The sequence below is a fragment of the Macrotis lagotis genome, chromosome 2 (assembly GCF_037893015.1).
Source record: "Macrotis lagotis isolate mMagLag1 chromosome 2, bilby.v1.9.chrom.fasta, whole genome shotgun sequence".
Lineage (NCBI taxonomy): Eukaryota > Metazoa > Chordata > Mammalia > Peramelemorphia > Peramelidae > Macrotis > Macrotis lagotis.
This window is the reverse complement of record NC_133659.1, coordinates 171,412,660-171,438,060: the sequence shown is the minus strand read 5'-3', so window position 1 is coordinate 171,438,060 and position 25,401 is coordinate 171,412,660. Positions and strand designations below refer to the sequence as shown.

Here is a 25,401-nt window from a genome sequence, read left to right as displayed (position 1 = left end):
CGATGCAAAGTCACCAGCCTCACTCTTCTCCTGTCATCTGAGACCAGAGACAAGATACAGATGAAGACAACTAGAGAGGATCCTGAGTGCAATGGTTTTTATTAAACTAACATCATTCCCAAGTCTCAGGTTGTCAGAGGCACTTCAGTGATTAAGTCTAGGTAAAAATCTGGCAGACTGGTCTTAAAGAGGGCAATGGCAGAAAGCAAGGTCCCAAAATAAAAAACAATAAAAAAAAGGAGTTAGTGCTCACTTTAATTGAATGACTAAACTGTAGTATATGAGTGCAATATTATTGCACTGCTAAGAAAAAAATTAACCAGCAAATATAAGAAATTTAGTGGAAAGACTTGCATGTTTTGATGCAGGGAGAAGAAAGAGCCAGAATCTAGAGAACAGTAGACACAATGACTACATTTGCATAACATAAATGAAAACAACCCTAAAAGGCAGCTGATCTCAGATTAAATTCAATGAATAGTCTTGGTGCCTGAGAAAGAGAGGATGAAACACATCCTTCCTCTTAGTATAGAGGTAAGGAAGTAAGGTGTACAACTGACTAAACCCTTAAGATGTGGTTACTGTTAGGATCAGAATATAAGTAAAGCACTTTGCAAGTCTTAAAAGCATTTAAAAAATTTTCCATTTACTTTCCTTAATTTTCTTTGCTGATCAATCTACCAACAAGTAAGTGTCAAATGTTCGCTGTGTTTTGGACATAGTTTTAAGTAGGAATTGTGCTAACCGTTGATGATACAAGGACAAAAATAATATGTCATAAAATCATATAGAAGCTTATATTCTATTGGAGAAAATAAGTACATGGATAAGTACAAGCAAAATAAAAATTTTTATTTTGAGGGGGAAGGCACAAGTAGCTGGGTGAATCTGAAAAGAAAGGCTTAATGTGCCTGATAGTACCTGAGAGCTAAGCTCTGAAACTAGGAAATTCCAAGAGGTGGAGTATCTAAGGGAATTCATTACGGGCATAGGAAACAATTTTTACAAAACCATGGATTTGGCAGGGGTATCCGGAATAAGGAATTGCAAAAAAAAAAAAAGCAAATTTGATTGAACCCGAGTATTTGAAGGGGAGTAATGTATGATAAAACCTGAGCAAGCCACCTGTGGGGGGGGCAAAGTTATAAAGGAGGAGTTGTTTATAATTTGCTCCTTGAAATGATAAGCAGCCACTTATTTTATTGAGCATGGAGGAGGCACGATCAGACAGTTCAGTAAGCACTCGCGTGGGGCAAATCAGGAAATGACTGTAATGTTTAAAAAAGAAAAAAATACTTTCAAAGACAGCCTGGCATAGCGCCAAATCCTTGTTTCTGATACTTGGGGGGGGGTCGACTTCAGCTCCTCAAACCTCATCACTACGATAAGCCGGACCAGACGGACCCCCTTTTAAGGTCCCTCCTGGCCGGGATTCTAGAATCAATTAAAAAAAAAAAGTTTGAACCACCGAGTGACTTCGTCCCCGCGGCTCTCAGTTTTCCCGGCTGCGAAATGGGGTGAGGAGGAAAGCTGGGGGGCTGCGAGCGGGCCCCGCGGCTGAGCCGCCCGCGCAGCGCCGGGCACGAGCCGCCGCCGCCCCGCGCCCACGGCGTGAGCCGCCACCTTCGCCTTCCGCGCCTGCTGTTGCCATTTTCCGGCGTTTTCGCGTCTCCGGCAACTTCCCGGGAAGGTGCCAGGCCGGCCAAGGGGCGCGCTCGCGGGCTCCGAGCCGGGGGGGGGCGCTGCCTAGGCGGCGCTGTTCCCGCCGCCAGCCGCCTGCCAGGCCGCCCCTAGCGGCGAGCAGCCCGGGCTCCCGGCCCCTCCGTCCCTCGGTCCTTCTCTCCCTCTCTCTCTCCTCCTCCCTCCCCCCTCCCCTGGAGCCTGCGCTCACGTGACCCCCCGGCGTCCAATGGGCAGGCGGAGAGGCCGAGCTGGTCCCTGCGGCCGCCATTAAAGCGAAGGGAAAACCCGTGAATTCGGATTAAAGGGGGAAAAACACCGCCCGCCGGGCCCACAAAATGGGGGAGACGACCGCGTCCGGGCGGTGAGGCCGCGGGGGGCGGTGGGGGGGGAGGAGCGGACGGGCGGGCAGGCCGGCCCGGCCCGGTCCGGGGGAGGGAGGGAGAGAAGCGAAACCACCCGCGAAGAATGGTCTCAGCCCGCGGACGCCGCCACCGCCGCCGCCGCCGCCAGCCCCAGCCGCGCCGCCAGCACCTCCGCCGCCACCGCCTCCGCCGCCACCGCCGCCGCCGCCGCTGCTGAGGAGCCCGGGCTCGAGGACGCCGCCGCGCCGCCGCCGCCGCCGCCGCCGCCCGCCCTGCCCCTGCCCTGCCTCCCCGCCCGCCCTTGGCCGCTGCGCCCGAGCCGGGGGCCGGGGCCGGGGCCGCGGCCTCCGTGTAGATTTTTAATTATTTATTTTGTAATTTATTATTAATTATTCATCTCCCCGCTCGTGCCGCGGGGGGCTGCGTGTGCGTGCCAGTGCGTGTGCGAGTGGATGGGAGCGAGCCAGTGAGGGGCACAGAGGACCCCCGTCGGCCTCGGCTGCGCCGGGGGGCGACGGGCTCCCGCGGCCCGGCGGCGGCGGCGGCGGCGGCGGCGGCAGCGGCGGCGGGGGCAGGGGCAGGGGCAGGTCCCGGCCCCCTCGTCCCCGGGCGCGGCTCCGCGCAGGGCCCGGCCCGGCCCGACCCTCCGCCCCGGGGCCGCGGCCGGGAGTGGGCAGAGAGGGCGGGCGGCCGGCCGGCCCCGCGGCGGCCTCCTCCGCTGCCCCCCTTCCCCTGCTCCCTCGCCCGCCCGCCCGCTCCCTCCCCGGCGTCTGTGTTTCTCTCTCTGGTCGGAGGCGGCGGTAATGGCGGATGGTGGGTTGTGGCGCCGGCGGCGGCTGTGAGGGACGATGAGTTCCTGCTTCGTGCCGAACGGGGCCAGCCTAGAGGATTGTCACTGTAACCTCTTCTGCCTGGTGAGTGAGGGAGCGGGCGGCGGCGGCCGCGGGGAGGGAGCGGGCGGGCCGGCGGGGAGGGAGCGAGTGCGTGCCCCGGCCCGAGGGGCCCCGGCCCGGCTTAGGCCCGGCGGCCTGGCCCGGCCCCCTCCCCCCACCGCGGGCCCGGACCCGCTGCCCGGCGCCCCCTCTCTCTCTCTCCTCTCTCTCGGCTCTTTCCGATTTGTCGTCCTTCTGGGAGCCCGACCCAGAACCCCGGACAACCGAACAATCGACCCGAACGGAAGACTTGCCCCTCTTTTCTTCTCCCCTTAACTCGCTCACCTTCACGACGAGCGCTCCGAGACGCCGCAGAGATGCCATTCCTCACCCCCCCCCATTTAATTATTACTTTGAAAACAAAGTTTCCCCCCCCTTCCATTTTTGACAATTTTCTAGCCATCTTGCTCTCCCTGCAACATTGTGTTGTGTGTGAGCAGAGGGCACTGGGGGAGGAGGTGCTGGAGTGTTGCTTCTCAATGTTTCTATATTTGTGTGTATTTTGGTATGCATTTTAAAATGTTTTGAGCAGCCTGCTCCTTGTTTTAACTGGAGTGAGATGCTTGGGAAAAGCTAAGCCACTAAAGGAGGAATGCATTGTGCCAGATTGACCAGGCCTGAAAACATCTCAACTGTTGCAAACTTTTCTAGTTCTAAATCCGAAACTCTCAGCTTTTGTTTTTAAGTGACTAGGTTGACCTGTTTTTTTTTTTTTGTTTTGTTTTTTAATTTGCCTGTATGTTAAGGAATATCACAGTCTGGAAAGTGAATTGAAGGGATGAGAGCACAACTAGTTGGCAAGTATAAGCTGCCGGTCATGTATCAGCAGTTTCATTTTTGGCACCTCCAGCTTTGCACCTTGAAGACATGTTGAAATACCAGCTGTTAATTTTTCTCCCCACAATCTCAAATTTTGAACTATGGAGAAAAAAAAAAATCTTTCTTAAAATTGGGTTATGCTATAGTCATCCCTTTTGAATACATAACTTTCTTCTGAAACTAGGTTTTACCTTCTAGTTTCTCCAACTTTAGTTTATCTTGTATTTTAGTTTTTGTTAACAATGAGAGACTAGGACAAGATCTTACAGTTCGTCATAAGCAGATGATGAGCCCTTTGTGAAGATTTTTCTTCAAATGCTCGTTTTCATAAAATGTTCCTAATTCTCATATATGTAATTACAAGATACTAAAAAAAAAACTCAAGGGGTTTGAAAGAGTTAATACTGCATTGACTCTGGATTGGTGGGGGAGGACCAGGTTCAGATTAATACTGCCTGTGCAGTCTTTAGCACACTTTTTAATCTCCTTCAACCTTAGTTTCCTTATCTGTAAAATGAGGGGAATTGAATTAGACCACTTCTGAGTTCTCTTAAAATTCTAGAGACCTTCAATCCTATGACACTTCTCACCCTTCCACCCCCCCCCCCCCAAACATTTTTGGCTAGATAGGCAACCAATTACAAAGTGGAGTATTCATTGAAGAAACATGTGAGTGACTTCTGCTTACAAGGCATCCCGTGGTTACAAATACAAATAAGACACAGCCCCTGTCCTTGAGGAGTTTATAGTCAAAAAGAGCAGAAATGAATTGTTTTCTAACTATATTAAAGAATATGATGATATAAAAGGTCACTTGCTGAACTATTTTTTAATCTCTTTTTCATATTTATAGAGCTGTCTTTGGAAAAACATGACAATCTCTTTAAGAAACTTAAAATAGGACTTCTTTTTGGATTTTATCTGAGGGCAGGAAAATACAATCACACTTTATTTACTTTTAGGCTGACTTGACGGGAATTAAATGGAAACGCTACGTATGGCAAGGCCCAACTTCTGCCCCAATTCTGTTTCCGGTGACTGAAGAAGACCCCATTTTGAGCAGTTTTAGTCGCTGCCTTAAGGCAGATATACTTGGTGTCTGGCGGCGAGATCAGAGACCTGGAAGAAGAGAATTGTGGATATTTTGGTGGGGTGAGGACCCCAACTTTGCTGATCTTATTCACCATGACTTAGCAGGTGAGAATAATTTTTCTATAAATTTGTAACATAATGGGGCATAAAGATACAAATTTTCTTAAATAATGTTTAAAAAAAGTTATAGCTCAAAAAAAGGGAAGGTAAGTGATCATGGATGAATCCAGATGAAGCAAATTTTGATGATTCCAGTGCTCTGTGAATATTGCAGTGGTGCTCCATTTACTTTCTGCATTGTAGGGATCTGTGGCAAATTGAATGTCTTGAATCTAGAATGTCTTCCTCTCTGTCTGTAATCTGTAGGCTTCTGCATCTGTACTAATGGTTTCTTTCCTACCCAGAGGATGCATATTAATATTAACCTAAGCAAAACAATTCAGAATGTAAATCTGGTACAAGACTTCATTTGAAGTATTCTGAAGACCAGTATGAATGACTTGGATGTATTTTCGCTGCTACCTTTTAGCTGTGAAAAGAAGGATTGATTTATAACTAGCATTTCAGGGTTTTAACTTTATGATGCTTTTCCCTAGGATTGAAATAATTGAGAGGCAACATGATAGAGATTTCTGATATGGGGAGGCAGTATAGATAGAAAGCAAGTCTTTCCTCCCACTCATACTGTTGATATGATCCTGGACCAGTCACTTAACTTCTTAATGCTGCAGGTGACTTTGTAAACTTATATATAGCAGAAAATTGCTGATTTGCATTTCTAGGAGTTTTCCTTACTGGGGACTCTATATGGGTGAAATCAGAGATCTGAATCTCCCCAAAGTTGTTAGGCTTATAGAAAGGATTATGTTTCTTCAATTAAAAAGAAAGACTATTATTGCATGTATATAGTCTTATATGTATTGCTGATTAAGTTTTTATGTTTTCCTCAGACTCTAGGAAATCAATCTACACTGTATCCATAGGCAATTGCTTGAGTGTTAAAAGCAATTGATTACTTACATGTTATAAAATTGCTACAGTTAAATGGGCTGTTTTAATATTGGTATACTGGGGTTGAGGAGCAGTCCTAAGATAATTGGATAACTGAAAAGCAGACCTCTTCATTTCAAATTTAGATATACAAAATTTGTTACTGTAACAATTTACTTTGGTTTGTAAAGAGAAGCTTATCTTTAGATAAATGTAATCTAGGTGCATTTAGCTAAGACTTGTTGATTGAAGGTCATCATTTATTTATAGTTTACAATCCAAATAGGCAAATTACTTTTTACTTTTAAGAAATTGGTCATGTAATTAGATTTTATTGGAGAATAAGATATGTCTGTATCATAGTGAAACTTATTTTCATGTGTGACTTTTGGAATCTCATTCATAATGGTATCTTATTTTTAAATTTATAGGTATCAATTTTGAATAATCTTTGATCAAAACAATTCACTGTTCATTTGGATTAGAGTATCTGGTAACAAGAAGGCAATTCATTTCTACATTTCTATGGACCTTGGATGTCACTTCACTTCTGAGCCCCCATAAAATGATAGGGATGTTTGCCTTTAACTGCCTTTTAGGTTTTTTTGGTAAATGTACTATAAAAAGAAGGTAGTAGAGTAATTGAGAAACTTTGGTTATATGAGATGTCCAAGCTTAGAGTAGTGGAAATATCATTTGTTATAGTTAAGTTTCTTTTTTAACTTGTACTAATAGTTTTTAAAAATTCACTGTTAGTCTTGTTTCCTGAGAGTTAGTTGATTTGGTTCTAACCTTCTAAACCACAAAAATTATTTTGATGTGTATGTAAAAAAGTAAATTGTGTTGCTTTCCAATGGTTAAAGCATAGAAATGCTGACTGAATTCTTAATATTTTTCTGACTAAATATTAATTTAGGTATTTTACTTTAATTTTTATTCAAAGGACTCATGGGCATTTATCACCAAAATTTCAGGTGGAATGCTTTGATACTTGAATTTGCACTATTCTTCAGAAAGCAAGCATTGTATTAATAATTTTCTAGATGTAGAATTGTAGTTCCAGGAAAGCATTTCTTATAACTTCCCTGTTTATGAGGTACTGTTAGTAATCCTTCAGAATACAAAGAAAGGCAAAAAATAGTTTATCATATCTGATGAGTAGAACCTAGTTTTACTCCACATAGTCTAGCGCAGTTCTAGTAAGGAAGCCTACCTTTGTATGAAGTATATGTTCAAAACATGGATAGTGAATGAATTTAGTGTAAAATGGAATTAGTACTTTGAAAGTTACTTGCCTCAAAGTTTTAAGCATGCTACTCTTGGGTATGCATTGGACCTCCTCTGTGGATATTTTCCTTTTGGGTGTCAAATTATATATATATATATATATATATATATATATATATATATATATATATATATATATATATATATATATATATATACTTTTTTCCTTGAAGCTTTTAAGGATTTTTGCATTTAAAGCAAGAATCAGTACTTTGTAGTACTATCATGATTTCGGTGGTATGAGCCAATGTATCTCAACAAGTACACCTAACCAATAGGTGTCAGGGCAGAACTTGAATGAACTTCTTTAGATGCTTAGGTTCATGATGTTTTACTGCTTAAATACAGTGAGACTACTTTTAAAAATATTTCAAATATTCTACTTCTGAAGTATCAAAACAAGGAATTTTCCAAGTGTACTTTCACAGATAGCCTAATAGTTTTTGATTTATCAAAGTGCAAATGATCATTCTGAAATTGTCTGAAGTACAGTAGTGTTAGTATATGTGTATACTATTTACTCTGGGAAAATTCCTGTTTCAGTTAGTGTAGTCTATGGATTTTATCAAGTGTTTCAGTTTATACTTGATACTTGAATTTGCACTATTCTTCTATTTACCTATAACAGGTTTAAAATGTTTCTGATTTAAGACCCAAATAGAAGAGTAATGAGTTCTTTAGGGTAGTCAGTCTCTCCCTTCCTTCACCCTATGATCTTCCCCCTTCCCTCCCCCAGGCAATCTGCCTCCCTTTTGGAGTAATTAGTCCCTCCTGTCTCTAGCTCAGCTCTCTCTCTCATCTCTTCCCATCTGTGTCACTCCATTGCTTTCTTTTAAGCTCCCCTGAGAAGAGAGCAGCTGGACAGTGGGGGTGGCATCAGCTGCAGGAGGCAATCCAGAACTCAAGTGGAGGTGTAGCACTGAGGAAAGGGGAACCGGAAGGATCCAGATGGTAGCTGCAAAGCTCCATTAATTTAAACTGAATTTACTCTGTATGGACAGTATAAGGTGTTTTGGTTTGTTTTCTTGTTTTGGTATAGCATGTAACATCCTGTCACTCAAATATGGCTATGCTTCTACTTTTCCCCATTGATTTGCAAGGAATCTTAACATTCTCTTTTGCAAAAAAAAAAAAAAGTGGTACTTCTTCGCCTTTTTTTTTACTTAGGTCAGCATAGTAATTATGTATTCAACTTTTCATTCTTTAAATTTGTCTGACCTCGAAAGAAGTGATCCACATTATAAAGAAAACATAGTCACTTCCATCTGAATAAAGTCCTTCCCTAAGTTTGTAACATCTCATTTAATTATTCTCACAGCTTGATTTTATATGGTACTTTTTTTTTTGCAAGGCAATGGAGTTAAATGACTTGTCCAAGTTCACACAGCTAGGTAATTAAGTGTCTGAAGCTGTGATTTGAACTCAGATCCTTCTGACTCCAGGGCCAGTGCTCTGTCCACCATAACCACCTTAGCTGCCCCATATGGTACTTTTAACAGTTTTTTTAAGTGTTTTATTCATGATGAAAATGAGAGCTCAAGTATTTTATACCCCTTTTGCAAATGAGCCTTAGATGGACTTGACCTAGTCATGTTTCTGATATGTTCTTTTTTGTCTTACGTTCTCGAAAGAAGTATTAAAGTAGTGGGAATAAATTCTGTTCTTGTCCCTAACTGTCAAAACTATTCAATAACCACTGAGTTTAGTTTTAGTGAAATAGTGCTAGTTGAAGATAGTTGATATTTTGTTTCTAGGTTTTTTGTTTTGGTTTTTGGGTTTTGGGTTTTTTTTGCAAGTTAAGTGGGGTTAAGTGGCTTGCCCAAAACCATACAACTAGGTAATTATTAAGTGTTTGAGGTCAGATTTGGACTCAGGTACTCCTGACTCCAGGGCCAGTGCTCTATCCACTGCACCACCTAGCCGCCCCGATAGTTGATATTTTTGAGACATTCCTAATCATTTTTGGAATTGTGATAACCTGCCATTGTTGAATGATATTTCTTTTCAAGCAAAATTTTTAAAAAAAGACTTACTCCTTGACTTTATTTTTGGTTTTTGCAAGGCACTGGGGTTAAGTGACTTACCCAAGGTCACACAGCTAGGTAATTATTAAGTGTCTGAGGTTGGATTTGGCTGACTCCAGGTCCGGTGCTCTATCCACTTTGCCAACCTAGTGCCCCTCCTTGGCTTTATTTTTAAGGCTTAAAGAATCTGTATGTATGTTGGTACTCCTAGTCATGCAGATTGCAGCCCTTCTAAAATAGACTGGGTAACAGTAAAATGAAATGGTAATGATCATGAATTTTTTTTTAATTAAGATTTTACTTTGAGAATATTGTAGTATAAATAAATCATTGAAATAAATGATTTTCCAAGGTGTTAAACAGAAGCAACCAGTGTCAGGAATTACTGATTTTGGGTTTTGTCTTTAATAGAGGATATCCAGAAATTTTCGATCCATTGTTTTCCTTTGTACTAGAAATTCATCTTTTGGAAGAATTGAAGTTTCTTAACCTGTAACAGAAAGATTTGGAGGGTCATGGTAACTGACCTATTTTGAAAGGGATAATATATTCTGGGTATCATCTATAATTTTTAGTCACAGCCAATGACTAGAGAATGAACTTTACAGAAATACAGAAGAGATTCTGGTATTAAATGGACTAGATGACTTCTAAAGTTCCTTATCTTTGCTTCCATGGATATTGTTCCAAATAAATGGGTCATGTTAGGACTTGAGCATCTTTTTGTAAAAAAAATTTTTTGAATGGTATTATAATGTAAATAGGATTTGACTTTAAATGGCAGTTTTCTTTTGATTGAAGAGTAGGTAAATAACAACCAGGAGAAAGGAGTAAGTACTGGAAAACATGAAGATAAATCTGAAAATAATTTATTTATGCTTTTATTCTTTTTTATATTTAATATTCTCATTTTGTACAAATAATGTTTTTTATACATTAATAAAATATTCTTGTTTAAGAGTAAACAAAATACCCCCTCGCCCAAAAAAAAATAAAAGAAAAATAATAGTAATAATTGTAGGCATGGCCAGGTGGTGCAATGGACAGAGTACCAGCCCTGGAGCCAGGAGCACCCTAGCCCATATCCGGCCCCATCACCCAACAATCACCCAGCCATGTGATATGCAAGCCACCCCAACCCCACTACCCTGCAAAAACCAAAAAAAAGAAAAAAGAAAAAAAAGACCCAAAATAAAATAAAATAGTAATAATAGTAGGGGTGGCTGGGTGACAGACAGAGCATTGGCCCCTGAGCCAGGAGCACCCAGGTCCAAATCCGGCCTCAGACGCCCAACAATCACCCTGCTATGCGGCCCCAGGCAGGCCACCCAGCCCCATTTGCCCTGCCCCCCCAAATAATAATAATAATAATAATAATAATAATAATAATAATAATAAATGTGCTTCAGTCTTTGTTCCAACACCAACAACTCTGTCACAGGTGGATCACATTCTTTATGATGTCCATGGCAAAAGTTACTTCCATATTTTTCCACCGTTGCCATTGCTGATCGCAACTCCCTCCTTTTGTATTTCTCCACTACCATGTACTGTATTTTCTCTCTCCTTTCACTCTGACTCTGCTGTAGGGTAGCTGAGTGGTGCAGTTATGCTTTTATTCTAATTCCTTTTTTCCTTAATTTCTTTTTCCTCAAAATGTTAACTGGATTCATGAAAGGCTTTTTTCTTTGTTCTTTTAATTTTAAGTAGGAGTATATTTTACAAAGATAAGGTTCAATATACTGAATTTTTTTTGAATCAGATTTTTGTACATTTTGTTGTATATGGTCAACTAATGCTTCAACGCTTACTAAATACTTGTCAAGTGAATGAATAGATTGCCATCAGGGAAATTTATTTTCTAAGATAAGTACAGATTTGGACAATTTAAACATTTCTCTGTCATCTTAGAAAATTCATGAAATTTTCTATAACATTGAAATTCAGGTCTATTTTGAGTTGCATTGCATATCATACTGAATATTTTTTTGTTTGTTTTTTTTTAGGGGTTGTTTTTTTTTTTTGCTAGGCAATGGGGTTAAGTGTCTTGCCCAAGGCCACACAGCTAGATAATTATGAAGTGTCTGAGGCCAGATTTGAACTTAGGTACTCCTGACTCCAGGGCCGGTGCTCTATCCACTCCACTACCTAGCCGCCCCCATACTGAATATTTTGACTGAACTGAATGAAAGCAATTTTTCCTTTTGTGGCTGATTACTCTAGAAACAAAAGAAAGATAATGCAAATCAATACTCAAAAAATGTAGAATTCTGAGTATATTAACTTTTTAATTGGTAAATTATTATTGTTATAAATCATACTTGAAAGTATTATTATAAATCATTCTTGTCAATATACATATCTATTATTGCTGCAGACATAACCTGTTTGTGATTTGTTTACTGCTGTGACCAAAAACTTCACATTATAGCCAGTCTAACAATAAGGAACTTCTGAAGTGCTAGTAATCTTAGAATGGCAGATGGGTGCTAATTGCACTTCTGTAGCCATTTGTGGGTTTTCCTAACCTAAGTTGTCAAATTTTAGGTTTCAAAATACTGAAAATTATTTCCTTCACCACAACTTTGTGAGGTAATTAATTAGATAAGGAAATGAGAGCCAGAAAGGTTGTTTGTAAGTGACAAATCCAAGTTTGTATTCTTTCAACAACATTATGTTGCTAGTTAGAATTCTACTTTTATCAGTTATTGTAAATACTTAAAAATATAGGATCTTTTACCTTTTCTCCTACAGAGCAAATTAGTGGACTTAAAGATTTTAAAGAAGTATGAAGTATTTGGATGACCTGCCTTTTTTAAAGCAGGTCTCTAAAAGAAAGTTATTATTGGCAGTACAAATCAAACAAAATCATAAAACTCTAAACTCTTTAAGTTTATTAGCAGTTTGCTGAAGGTAAACCATAGTTGTCAGAAAATTAGAGGAAGTAATAGTATCTTACTTACTCTGTCTTTTATCTTCTCTCTTCAGATTTTATTGTAAAGCAAATTTCTTTCTCTGTGGCTTTTACTGTTGGAAGTAGAGGAGGAGCTTTCTGTAGTTTTGTAATGTGAATTTATCAGACTGGAGTAAGACAAATTCTTTAAAACCAAAAGGAAGGTGATATAAGGAACCCGAACCCGCTTTATAGACAGGATTAGGGTGTGTCTGTATTAGAGATATTGATCCTGGGGGTACAACCGAATTCACAGGGAGGAAGACACTGTGGCAATTTTACATAACAGAATATTTTGTATCTGGGCAGAATCCTTTAAAGGCCTTATTAAAATTTCCATGATATTAATTGTTTGGTGCTAGTCTACATATGCATTTAAGGAATTAGTGTTTTTTAGTGATACTTTTTTTATTGTGTCACAACAGGCACTTCAATAAAGACACAATCTGCTGTCGCCAAAAATGTTAATTTATTATTTTTAACAGAAGGGAAGAATGTATCCTTTAACTTGGTCAGTGCATACCTGTAGACATCATTGTAGTTAAGACTTATTCATTATTTTCTTGGGAATGTGAAACTTCAGTACTTAAGACAACACCATACTGAGTTAGGGTTTACTTAGTCATTACCATGTAGTAGTAGAAATAATTGAGACTTGTTGAGGCTAGACCACTAGTTTAGACTTGTCTAACTAGTAGTCTAGCCTTCCTTTTATTTATTTTATGCAAAATTCTCCTTAGTGTTAATGAGAACTATGGATGCTTATGAGAACTTATGGATGTCTTAGAGAACAACCCCCCACCCCCACTGAAAGAATCGAGTTCACCTAAGGTTCTTGAGATATAATTAGAAAAATGGAAGAGAAAAAAAAGAAAAAAGAAAAATGGAAGAGAGATGCTTGGGGGGGACAGCTCTTTTTTTACATTAAATAAGATGAAAAAATTATTTTATTGATTGCAACAATGGATACATACCTGAACTCATTTGAAATACAAAAAGGAGTGAGGTAATGAATAGAAAGTTAGACTTAAAAAATCCTGGGTTTAAATTTTGTCTATCACATGTTGGCTGAATGACCTTGGGCAAGCCCCTTAACTTTTTTAATAGTAAGCCTGCTCACAAACCTAACCTGTGGTCTCTCCTGCTCCCCCCAGTGATAAAACATGTACCCATATGCCAATAACAGTGGTTTCTAAAACCATTACCTTGTGACTTTGATTTTTGTAAATGAGAATGGAGTCTTCTCTGATGGTTCAAATTGTGGAATCTTTAACATTACTCAGGGGAGAGCAGGGTATGAAAGGCAGAATTGGAGGGTGCCTGAGGATGGGGATGTGAGTGGTACTCCATGACTTTGACTCTCCTGGACTAGTGAAATTCAGTCCAGAAAAGTTGTCCTGGGGTATGCTCAGCTGGGACACTGAAGGCCGATTCCACTGGCAGATTTAAAAAGGTGCAATATGTTGACAAGAGAAAACATCCACACTGTCCCAAATGTAGAGCCCATCTGTATTGCTGCACCACACCACAGGAGGGCGCTGTGGTTCATCTTGCTCAGGTGCACTCCAGTCATCACTTTGACATAGCTCATGATGGAATGGAAAATCACCCAGGAGGTAACAGTTATGGCTTCTCCCCAGTGGGAACCTTTCAGCAGAGGACAGGGACTCAGGACAGCCATGGCTATGTTGTAGGCTCCAAAACCAGTGCCAACTTCTGTGATGACCCCCAGCCACAGGAGAGTCCTAAAGAGCTGATCCTGGAAGTGTTTTACTCCTGGTCCTCGGGAACAAAGTTTAAAGAGCAAAACCATAAAATAGTTTTTTCAGGTGAACGAATTCCATATAAGATACAAACTATGAAAAAAATTTGGAGTGAAGATCAATAACTTATTTTCTATTTGTATTGTAAGCAACTTAATTTGTGATTGGATAGAATAGGGTTTCATAAGTGGATATATTTCATGGGATATTTGAACTTGTAACTTTTTAAAATAGTTACACAACTATTTCAATATTGATTGGTTTCTTTTGTAATATTATGTATTTATGTATTTAAAAACATTGTTTTGAGAATGTATTCATAAGCTTCACCAGACTGCCAAGGAGATCCATGACAAAAAATTAAAAACTCTTATAGTATAAAAAACTATTACATATTATGGAGTTCAGAATTTTTAATCTTTTTATATAAATGTATATATACATATAACAATTTTTAGAAAGTTATTTCTCTTTTAGAGATAGAATACCATGCATGCTTTTCAGGAGCTACGTATTTTTTGAAATTAAAAGCATTTTTAAAATAGTTTACCAATAAAATTAGGAATTGAGAACTGGTAGACTCAATACCAACTTACGAGCAGGAAAGAATTTATAAATTTCTTTGGTTGGTTTTGTTTTGCAAGGCAGTGGGGGTTAAAGTGTCTTGCCCAAGGTCTCACAATTAGGTTATTATTAAGTAGTATTATATAAATAAGTATATAAAATTAAATAGTATTTATATAGTTAACACAGAAATTTGTTAATATGTCTATTCTTAACATGGTCCTGCAGGACAATTGTCTGGGCCTCTAAGAATATTAGTGTAAATACTTTATTCTCTCAGCTACACCCAAATATGCCTGTAATTTAGATCATTAACTCATTTAGGTAAATTGGCATGTACCTTTTTTATACTGCCTAACCTAATGTTTTTAATTGTGACTAGCTTTGAACATGAGTTTATTTTGAAAATAAAGTGAAACTTAAAAGCATTGTGGTTTTGGATGGAAGGACTTATCCATATAATTAATATGGGAGGAAATGTTCCATTTTATGATAAATTTAGACTTAAAATATCAGTGATTAAAAAGAAATAAGGCTCTTAATTTTGACACTAAAGATTTTCAAAATGATTTTATTTTTCCATCGGGCTCCAAATTCAAATTTTAGAGTGACCAGAAATAGTAAGCTCTTAGAAACAGCATGATTAGTTGATTTGAAAGACTTCACTGTAATTTAAGGGACATTTTAAAGAACAACATAAAATCAACTGTTTAACCTTTGTAATGGTTCAGAGTTTATAGTGCAGTTAAAGTCCACTATCATTAAGCTTTCTAGTTAATGTTTGTTTTGTTGTATTACCCATGTGTTGTGTAAGCTCTGATAGCTGTACCCTTTAGTGTATATACATAGTCAACTTTTATTTTAAAAGCTATTGCTTTTTCCCTTTGTAATTAAAAAAAAATAAGTTGCTTACACGGTGTGTATGTGTATGTAAATAGGTTTTGAAAATTTTAAAGATGCTGGCTATATATGTATGTTGCAATCAAAAGATTGCTCATACTTAAAATAATTTAAAAGATGTAAATAAGGTAGTCTTAAGAGTAACCCTGAAAATTTGCAGCAAGATTTAGAACTTTGATTTTTATGAAGAGGTTGGGGAATGAGAATTTTTGTGATGAATTATACCCACAATAGTTTAGGCTTGTATTTATTTTTAACAAGTGATCAGGGGTGGCTAGGTGGTACAGTGGATAGAGCACTGGCCTTGGAGTCAGGAGTACCTGGGTTCAAATCCAGCCTCAGACACTTAATAATTACCTTGCTGTGTGGCCTTGGGCAAACCACTTAACTCCATTTGCCTTGCGAAAACCTAAAAAACAAAGTGAGCACAATAACCTGAGTTCTCAGAATAGTTAATATTGTATTTTAAAAATTAGAATGATGTAAATTTGGAGATTATAAGAATCCATAAACTTGAGTACTTTCTAAAGATAAGCTTTCCATAAAGAGAACTTTTAAATTTAACAGTATTCCTAGGGAATTGGGGATAGAACATGATTTAATTAGTCTAAGGAACACGTTCTACTACTGTAGTTTTAGCACATTATCTACCACTCTTAGAATTAGAGAGTTGCCTAGAATATTTTTTTTAGGGTTTTTTTTTTTTTTGCAAGGCTTGCCCAAGGCCACACAGCTAGGTAATTATTAAGTGTCTGAGACCGGATTTGAACCCAGGTACTCCTGACTCGCAAGGCCGGTGCTTTATCCACTACGCCACCTAGCCGCCCTTGCCTAGAATATTTAAAGATTCAGTGACTTGCTCAGGGTCATCCAGTCAATAGTGTCAGGTAGGACTTGAACCCAGATCTACCTGGTATTGATATCAGCTTTCTATCAGTGAACTTTTTCCTTATTCCTTAGAATTGTTTAGTTGAAATCAGAACTAGTGCATTTAAAAATAATATACTGTGAGGTATCACCTCACACCTCTCAGATTGGCCAATATGACTAGAAAGGAAGATGATCAATATTGGAGAGGATATGGGAAAATTGGGATATTAATGCATTATTGGTGGAGTGGTGAATTGATCCAACCTTTCTGGAGAGGGATTTGGAATTATGCCCAAAGGGCAATAAAATGTGTATACCCTTTGATCCAGTAATACTACTTGGGCCTATTATCTTGGAGAGATCAGGAAAAAGGGTAAAAATCCCACATGTATAAAAATATTAATAGCAGCTCTTTTTCTAGTGGCAAAGAATTGGAAATTGAGGGGATGCCCATCAGTGGGGGAATGACTGAACAAGTTATGGTATATGAATGTGATAGAACGTTGTTCTATAAGAAATCATGAGGGTGGGATTTCAGAAAATCCTGGAAAGACTTGCATGAATTGTTGCTGAGTGAAATGAGCAGGAGCAGAAGAGCCTTATACTCATTAAGAACAACTTAGGGTGATGATCTACCAAGATGGACTTGTTCATTTCAGCAATACAATAAAGACAATTTTTTAAAGACTTATGATGCAAAATACTATCCATATCCAGAGAAAGAACTGGAGTTTAAATGAAGACCAAAGCTTATTATCTTCAATTTTTTAAAGTTTTCTTATGTATTATATCATTTTTCCCCCTCTCTTTTGTTTTCTTTTTTCCATTTGAATTTGATTCTTCTCTTACGATATGTTCAATATTGATCTATGTTTAGTATGATTATATAGAGCTTATGTCAGATTGCTAAAAACTACCATTGCCATGTAGTTGGAAAAACAAATAAAACATTTAAATTAAAAAAAATTAAAGATAATATGGTTACTAGTTATTTAGCAGATGATTCTTCCAACCCCTTACCTCCCCAAAATAGCAATTGTGTAGGGGGGGGGTTTGGGGAGAACAATTTAAGTGAGAAAAATTAGGACAATAATAAGACAACTTTTAAAAACCAGTATTTTAGGCACAAGTATTTATGTTCACTATTTTTAGTTATATGCTCTTAGTCTTTCCTTAGGAATTTAAGTCCTAGATTAATGTGATTAAGATACTAAAGGTAACTTAATGGAACAATCATTTAATAAAGCCTCTAAGTTTTCTTTTTGACTTAAGCTTTGCAATATTATCTTTTAAAAGTGTCAGATTATATATGTCATTTAATCTTTTTGTTTGTTTTTGCAAGGCAATAGGGTTAAGTGACTTGCCCAAGGTCACACAGCAAGGTACTAAGTGACTGAGACCAGATTTGAGCTCAGGTCAGGTCAGGTTCTCCTGACTCCAGGGCTGGTCCTCTATCCACTGCACCACCTAACTGTCCCCTGTCAGATTATATATGGAAACAAATAGATGGCTGTGGTTTTGAATATTTTGTGGAAGTAGAGATTATGAATACAGAAATTGTAATGTAATTTTTATGTTTTTCTGAATAACCTATTGCATGACTTGTTAAAAAAAAATGTTGGTGGTTTTTTCCCCCCCTCCGTATTGACCTTATAGAAGAAGAAGATGGAGTATGGGAGAATGGACTTTCCTATGAATGCCGTACTCTGCTTTTCAAAGCAGTCCACAATTTGTTGGAGAGGTGTTTAATGAACCGTAACTTTGTACGAATTGGCAAGTGGTTTGTGAAACCATATGAAAAAGATGAAAAACCTATAAATAAAAGGTAAGCTATCTTGCTTTAACTTTCATTTGTTATTTGAGGTTTTTTTCCTTTGTGGAAACAGTTATACAGAAGATTTGGAATAAAACAGACTCTGAAATACAAATCTGAGTTTCATTTTATATATTCTGAGAATTTCCTTATGTGCAATGTAGTTATCCCAAAACAGTGGCATAGATTCATTTTGTATAGTAGAAATATAAAGTGAAAGTAGTAGAAAGGTAGATTACATTTTCTCAAGTGAAGTCTTCTCTAATGGTTGATAATTTAAGAAAATCAGTTTATTAGATTTGTTAGGTACTTGCTGTGTGCAAAATAATTGAGGATTAAAAAGTTGGGGAAAAAAATTAGTCTTTGCCCTAAATGAACTTAGTCTAATGGAGGGTATGACATGTATACAAATAAGCATGCTATAAGTTGTACTATGAAAGGCACAAAAGAAACAAAATATTATAAGAAATTGAGGACAGAGAAATAATTATTAGCTTGGAAGAGTTTAGTATTTCATCTGAAAAGTCTTTGTGAAATCTTAGATTTAGAGATCATTTAGTGTAAGACTCTCATTTTATGAATGAGGAAAATGAGGTCCAGTGAAATTGTGACAATTTCAAGATTGCACAGAGTAATAAGTTGTAAAATTAGGAGATGAACCAGGTCCTCTGACTCTAAATCTAACTTTGTGATTTAAGGTAGAATCTGAATTTTGTCTTAAAGGAATAAAAGAATTTCTGTAGACAGTCATGTAGGGAATACATGAGCAGTTGTTGGCTGCTACATGGCACAGAGCATGGTCTACCAGGTCTCGAGTCAGGAAGACTTACTTTCCTTACTTCAAATCTGACCTGAAAGATTTAATCATTGTGACCTTGGGCAAGTCATTTAACCCTATTTGCCTCAATTTCTTTTAATTATAAAATGAACTGTAAAAAGAAATGGCTGACCACTCCAGTATTTTTGCCACAAAAACCCCAAATAGGTCACAGAGAGTAGGATGAGTAAAGAACAAGAAAAAGAGCTTGGGCAATAATATCCTGGATAAATGTGTAGAGGTAGGAGAGCAAAAGCTTCAGTCAGAAGGAAAAGACTATCCAGGGATATGTAAAAGAATAGTGTGAAAGAAGGATAGTTTGAAGTTTCTAAAATACATTCAGAGAGCTGAGGGTAGTTGAGGGTTGGAAGATGGTTGTGGAGAATACTACATAACTATAATAGTGTTTAGTGCTTTAGGAAGTTATAAATTGAAGTACTATGAGATACTGTTGAAGACCATTAAAAACTTTATGAAGAGGAGGCATTTGCTTTGAACCTTGAAAAATAAAAAAAGAAGGAAGTAGTGTCAGACTTGAACCTTGAATAATAAGTAGGAATTCATCAGGCTAGAAAGAAGGTTCATTCCAGTCATGGAGGATAATGCAGGAACATACAATGTGTGGAAAAGAACAAATAGAGGGGATGACTTGAAAGGGTAGGGTCATTCTACATTGAAGATTTTGATTGCTAGGTAAAAGATTTTCAACTGTGATCTGAATCATAAAAATCTCAACATTGGGAGGGACCTTGGAAGTTTAGAATAACAAATGACTGCTCAAAATTCACCTTTACAGTATAACAGACAAGTAATCTATTGTTTTTCCCTCAGAAGACTTCTGGTGTGTGGGAACCCCTATTCCTCTCAACATAGCTCATTCTTAATTTTGTATAATTCTGATACATTGGCTTTCTGATCTGGGAAAGTCACTTAAACTCTCTGTGTGCTCTTAAGTTGCAGAGTGGTAGGAGTTTTCCTTAACATAGAAGTTCACAGTACTTGTTTCGAGACCTATATAGCATTAATTGTTGGAAAGGTTTTCCTTACTTTGAACTGGAAATTACCCCCCCCCCCTTTTTTTTTTGCGATTTTTAGTTATTCTCCTAGTTTCCTAAACAAAACAAGTCTTAGACTTCTGCATGGTAGTTCAGATGACCTTAACTTCTTCCTGATTCTGGTTTCTTTCTCTGTATGTTCTTTAGCAGACTCCTGTTCTATATATCCATTGCGTTAACTATTCTTCCCTGCTTCAAATCATCTGTAAATGTCCTTGCCTAGGGAGGCCAGGTTTCCATAGTTCTCCGGCATCATATCTCTTTACAGGGCTTTTTTTTTTTTTTTTTTTTTTTTTTTTTTTTTTTTTTTTGGCAAGGCAAATGAGGTTAAGTGGCTTGCCCAAGGCCACACAACTAGGTAATTATTAAGTGTCTGAGACTAGATTTGAACTCAGGTACTCCTGACTCCAAGGCCGGTGCTTTATCCACTACACCACCTAGCTGCCCCAGAATCATCTGTAAATGTGATAAGTACACCAAATTATAACTTAAGGCATCAGCAAAAAGGTTATAAAAAAAAAAACCAGGGAAAGAATCCATGGAGCAGTGTATTAGAGATCCTTCTGAACTGATATTTGAGCCATTGACAGTTTTTTTTAGGTTTTTGGCTGTTCAAGTTCCATATATTAACTATTATGACATATGATCTAATCCATATGTCTGTCTCTCTGACAAGGGACAATAAATAAGATTCCAGCAATAGGAAGCCAATAAAAATAGCTGGGGAGGGGTACAGCTGGATCTTTACATAAGATTATTTTGGCACTAAAGTAAAGGATGATTTGGAGGGCAAAAAGAATAGGAAAGATCTATTAGGAGGCTATTGAGATATGTTAGGCAGGTGTAGTGAAGGCCTGTACCATTCAGTATTTGATTATGAAAGTTGAAATCAGGCATCTTCATCAGAAAATTTATTTTAGCACTTTTTAGAAATGGAGGGAGAGATAAGTTTAAATAATTTCAGTCTTCCAGACAAGAAATGGGGAGAGCCTGAGCCAGTTTGGTAGTTTTGTATGTGGAGAGGAAGGCAGAGGAAAATTTGAGGAGGTTCAAATAAACAGAACTTGAAAATTGTTTGACTGATTTGTAGTGAAGGGAGGAGGAGTTACCAATCCAAGAGAGATAGCAAATTTGGGAGGTGGGTGGGTTTGCTTTGGGGAAAAGGAGCAGGTTGATGTGTTTAATTGTTTAAGCTGGTTTAGATTTGTAGTGAGATAAAAGTAGACAGCTGTAAATATGTGAGACAGGAGTTCAGGATAGACATTATTTGGACATATTAATTAAATCTGCTGGACCCAAAATTGGTAAGTCTTGTGTTCATACCCAACCTAAACACTAGATTTGACTCTGGGCAAATTACTTAATCTTTTGCTGTCTCAATTTCCTCATCTGTAAAATGGTAATAAAAATCTCTCCAAGAGAGATTTGAGAAGAAAGCTAAGGACAGAACCTTGGAAGGCATTAATACAATAGTTATGGTACAATAAGCATATGAACAAAGGGGGAACAAAAGCAGTCAGAGAAATAGGTGAATGAAAGAACAGTGTCATGGAAAGAAAAAAGAAATTAAACAATATGAGAATTAGCAGTACTATGGACTAGAAAAAGTCAAAGGAAGATGAGAACTGGAGTATGACCGAACACTGGTTGTATATGTGGATTGTATATGATACTGAATATTACATACAATTGGCTTTAAAATGTCTGTGTGTATTTACATACATATACATAAATGTGTGTATATATATGTAAACAAATTTAACAGATGAGTTTCAAAGTTGTTCTCCCTACTATTCCCTTCTTTGCATTAAAAAAAAAGATTGTGTCAAAGACCCTGTTTTTTTTTCCTTTGGTTTCACTATAATTCTAAATTAAAAAAAAACTTTTCCTGAATAAAAACAGTCAAGCAAAGCAACACAAATGGCATATATCGTCCATGTCTGAAAATGTATGTTTCATTTTGCACCTTAAGTTAATCTTCCTTCTGATAAGAAGCGGATGGTGTTCTTTCATCATGAATCCTTTGGAAACCACAGTTAGATATTGCATCAATAATAGTTATTATATATTTTGAAGTTGGATTTTTTTATAGTATTGTAGCCATTGTATAAGTTGTTTTTCTAGTTCCCATTTAACTTAGAATCAGGCATCCAAGTCTCCGGTTTCTCAGAAACCATTGCTTCTGTCATTTCTTATAATGGGCAGCAAGGTGGTACAGTGGATAGAGTACTGGCCTTGGAGTCAGGAGAAACAGCAGTTCAAAACCGGCCTTAGACACTTGCCACTCACTAGCAAGTCACTTAACCCTGATTACGCCACATCAGGGCCATCTCCAGTTGTTCTGATTCATATCTGGCCCCTGAACCCAGATGGCTCTGGAGGAAAAAGTGAGGCTGGTGACTTAGCAACCCCTCATTCAAATCCAATTTATATACTTGTCATGTCATCACCTCCCTGATGTGGTGGTGTTCTTCGAAAATGGACAAAAAGATTTTTAAAAACTCATTTCTTATAGCGCAATAATATTCAGTTATATTTATATGCCATAATTTATTTGTTCAGTCATTCCTCAGTGAATGATGATCTCCTTAGTTTCCAGTTCTGTATAGTTGTTGATAGCTTGGATTTCTTTCTTTGATAATTTTTCATATCCTTACCATAAGCTATTTATTCAGAATTGACTCTCAAACTTTAACTGCATTCTTTTTTACCTGTGCAGAAACTTTAATTTTTTTATGTCAATTTGTTGTTGGTTGTCCTCTCTTTAGTCTAGTTTTTTCCTATCCATAGTTGGAAAAGTTATCTCCTTCCCTCCTTCCTTGCTCCTCTAATTTATGCTGTGACCTTATGACCTTTGAATTCAGCAATTATGTGGTCATTGGAGACCTCAGAGGGCATAATTGAAGTAAGGCATGAAGCCAAATTACTGTAGGTTGACAAGTGAGTGGATGGTGAAATAGAGACAGCAAGTGTAGATAGATGAGCACATTTATTGATAACTCATTGAATATATCTGTAAGTTTAGCAGGCATCATAGAGAAAACAATTAAACTATCTGAATAGAAATGAGACTAATTTGCATCATTCTGTACATAGTTGTGATCTAGGGCGCATTGTTCGACTTAGTGTGTCCAAATTTCTGTAAAGAAATGAATTTTTGCTTTATAAATGTCTTTTATTTTTAAGGAGTTTACAGTTTTAGTTGAAGCTTCAATTAAGCAAATTTTAGTGCTACTTGATGTAGCATGTAGATAGATATACAAAAGAATTTAAGAGATCTCTTTTAAATAGCATAGGAAGGGTACATGCTGATGTGTTTTAACTATGCTATATAGTTAACTATATGTACTATATACTATGTACTGTAATTATATGCTTCAGCCTATTTTGAGGTAGAAGCGTAATTAGTCCCTTTTCTAATTTTGACAAAGATTAATTATTAAAACTGTAGAGAGCTTGTGAAAAACTTCATTGATCAAGGAAAAATTATTGGAATTAGAATTTGTGAGAATAGAAAATAGTATCTTCTTTAGGTTCCTTTGATTCTTGATTTTTTAATTGTGCTTGACTCCTCCTCCTGACCCCATTTGGGGTTTTCAGTGATACCGAAATCATTTGCCCCATTTGCTTCTCCAACTCATTTCATAGATGAGGAAACAGGCAAAATGACTGACTTTCTAGTAAGTGTCTAAAGCTGGATTGTAACTTGGATCTTCCTGTTTCCAAGCTTCATACTCTATCCATTGGACCTCCTAGCTACCCTCATTGGGTTCACCGTCTTCTACTGTAATAACTGTTATATGACTAAATATGCTGAGAAGTGACAGGAAAAAATGAGTATAAATTTCTGTGACAAATATTTAATTTATGTCTTTAAAAAACATTAGACTTTTAAGGTCATTAACTTTTAGAATAACCTACTAATAAGCAAGGTGGTAGAATACTATCCAAAATGATTTTCAGAAGTTGATTAGCAATAAAAAACAAATATTAGATGGTTTAATAGATAAGAGTACTAGACCACAAGTTGGTAAGACTGGTGTTTACATCCAGCCTGAGATACTAGCTTGGACTCTGGACAGATTACTTAAATCTTTTGTCATCTCGGTTTCCTCTTCTGTAAAATGGAGTTAAAAATACCTTCTACCTCCAAGGGTTATTTGTGAGGAAAAGGGATTTTGCCAACTTAAATGTTAACTATTATTATTATTATGTTTATTACTTTGCCTTCTTTTATAGCAAGGGACTAAAGATAAAGATACTACCCACTTATAACGGTGCCTTGCTTATAGTAGGTAAAAAAATTCATTGAATTTATTTTCCTGGAATCTTTGGTACTTTTAGTCCCCACCCCTCAACCATTTTCCTCATCACTTAATTTTGATTGTCTCTATGATTAATATTTCCTTAAGGGTTAGCTCTCAAAGCATCTCAGCATTTTCCCACCTTGATTTTTGGATGGTCAGAACTTCCCTAAGGCTTGATAAAGTGTTCCACAAGCAGTGTCCTGTTCTGGTGACCTGTCTCATTCCCTCTTTTTCTTAGTTCTTTGACTAGGCTCCAGCATTTCAGAGCCTCTCTGCCTGTCATTCTGGTAGTTGAAAGTTTTTGGTGCTTCCAGGTTGTAGTCCCCAGCGGGCTTTTTTCAGAAGGACTTCAATCATACTGGTTATTGAGACCCAAGGACATTCCTTATCTGGGGGTCCGGGGTCTCTACAGCCCTGGAAGGGAAGGAGAAAAAGGAGAGTAAGTTATAGGGATGGGTTTTGATGTTTGACTGAACTTTGGTTCTGCAGAGGTTGGGGAGGGTGTTGTTGCTGAGTGAGCTCAAAGTCATTGAAGATCAGTTCCTGAGTTTGGGATAGAGGTTTTATTCCCCCCCCCCAACTTTTTTTTTGCGCCACAGATATTTTATTTTATTTTTCTATTAAAGATTTTATTTTGAGTTTTACAATTTTTCCACTAATCTCGTTTCCCTCCTCCCACACCCCCCATAGAAGGCAATTTGTCAATCTTTACATTGTTTCCATGGTATACAATGATCCAAATTGAGTGTGATGAGAGAGAAATCATATCCTTAAGGAAGAAACATAAAGTATAAGAGATAGGGGTGGCTAGCTGGCGTAGTGGATAAAGCACCGGCCTTAGACTCAGGAGTACCTGGGTTCAAATCCGGTCTCAGACACTTAATAATTACCTAGCTGTGTGGCCTTGGGCAAGCCACTTAACTCCATTTGCCTTGCAAAAACCTAAAAAAAAAGTATAAGAGATAGCAAAATCAGACAATAAAATATCAATTTTTCCCCCCCTAAATTTAAGGTAATAGTCCTTGGTCTTTGTTCAAACTCCACAGTTGTTTCTCTGGATACAGATGGTATTCTGCATTGCAGAGAGCCCCAAATTGTCCCTGATTGTTGCACTGACGGAATGAGCAAATCCATCAAGATTGATCATCACCCCCATGTTGCTGTTAGGGT

At 38.0% G+C, this 25,401-nt stretch overlaps 1 protein-coding gene across 1 annotated transcript in view; it reads left to right on the top strand.

Moving 5' to 3' along the window:
• Nucleotides 1–2,782: 2,782 nt before the first annotated feature.
• The window catches only part of MED13 (mediator complex subunit 13), a 103,795-nt gene continuing 81,176 nt past the window's right edge, over nucleotides 2,783–25,401 (top strand). The window contains exons 1-3 of the mRNA XM_074223558.1: nucleotides 2,783–2,959; nucleotides 4,759–4,993; nucleotides 17,896–18,064. Coding sequence (XP_074079659.1) covers nucleotides 2,894–2,959; nucleotides 4,759–4,993; nucleotides 17,896–18,064 — 470 coding nt within the window. The 5' untranslated portion in view covers nucleotides 2,783–2,893. The remainder of the gene's footprint in view (nucleotides 2,960–4,758; nucleotides 4,994–17,895; nucleotides 18,065–25,401) is intronic.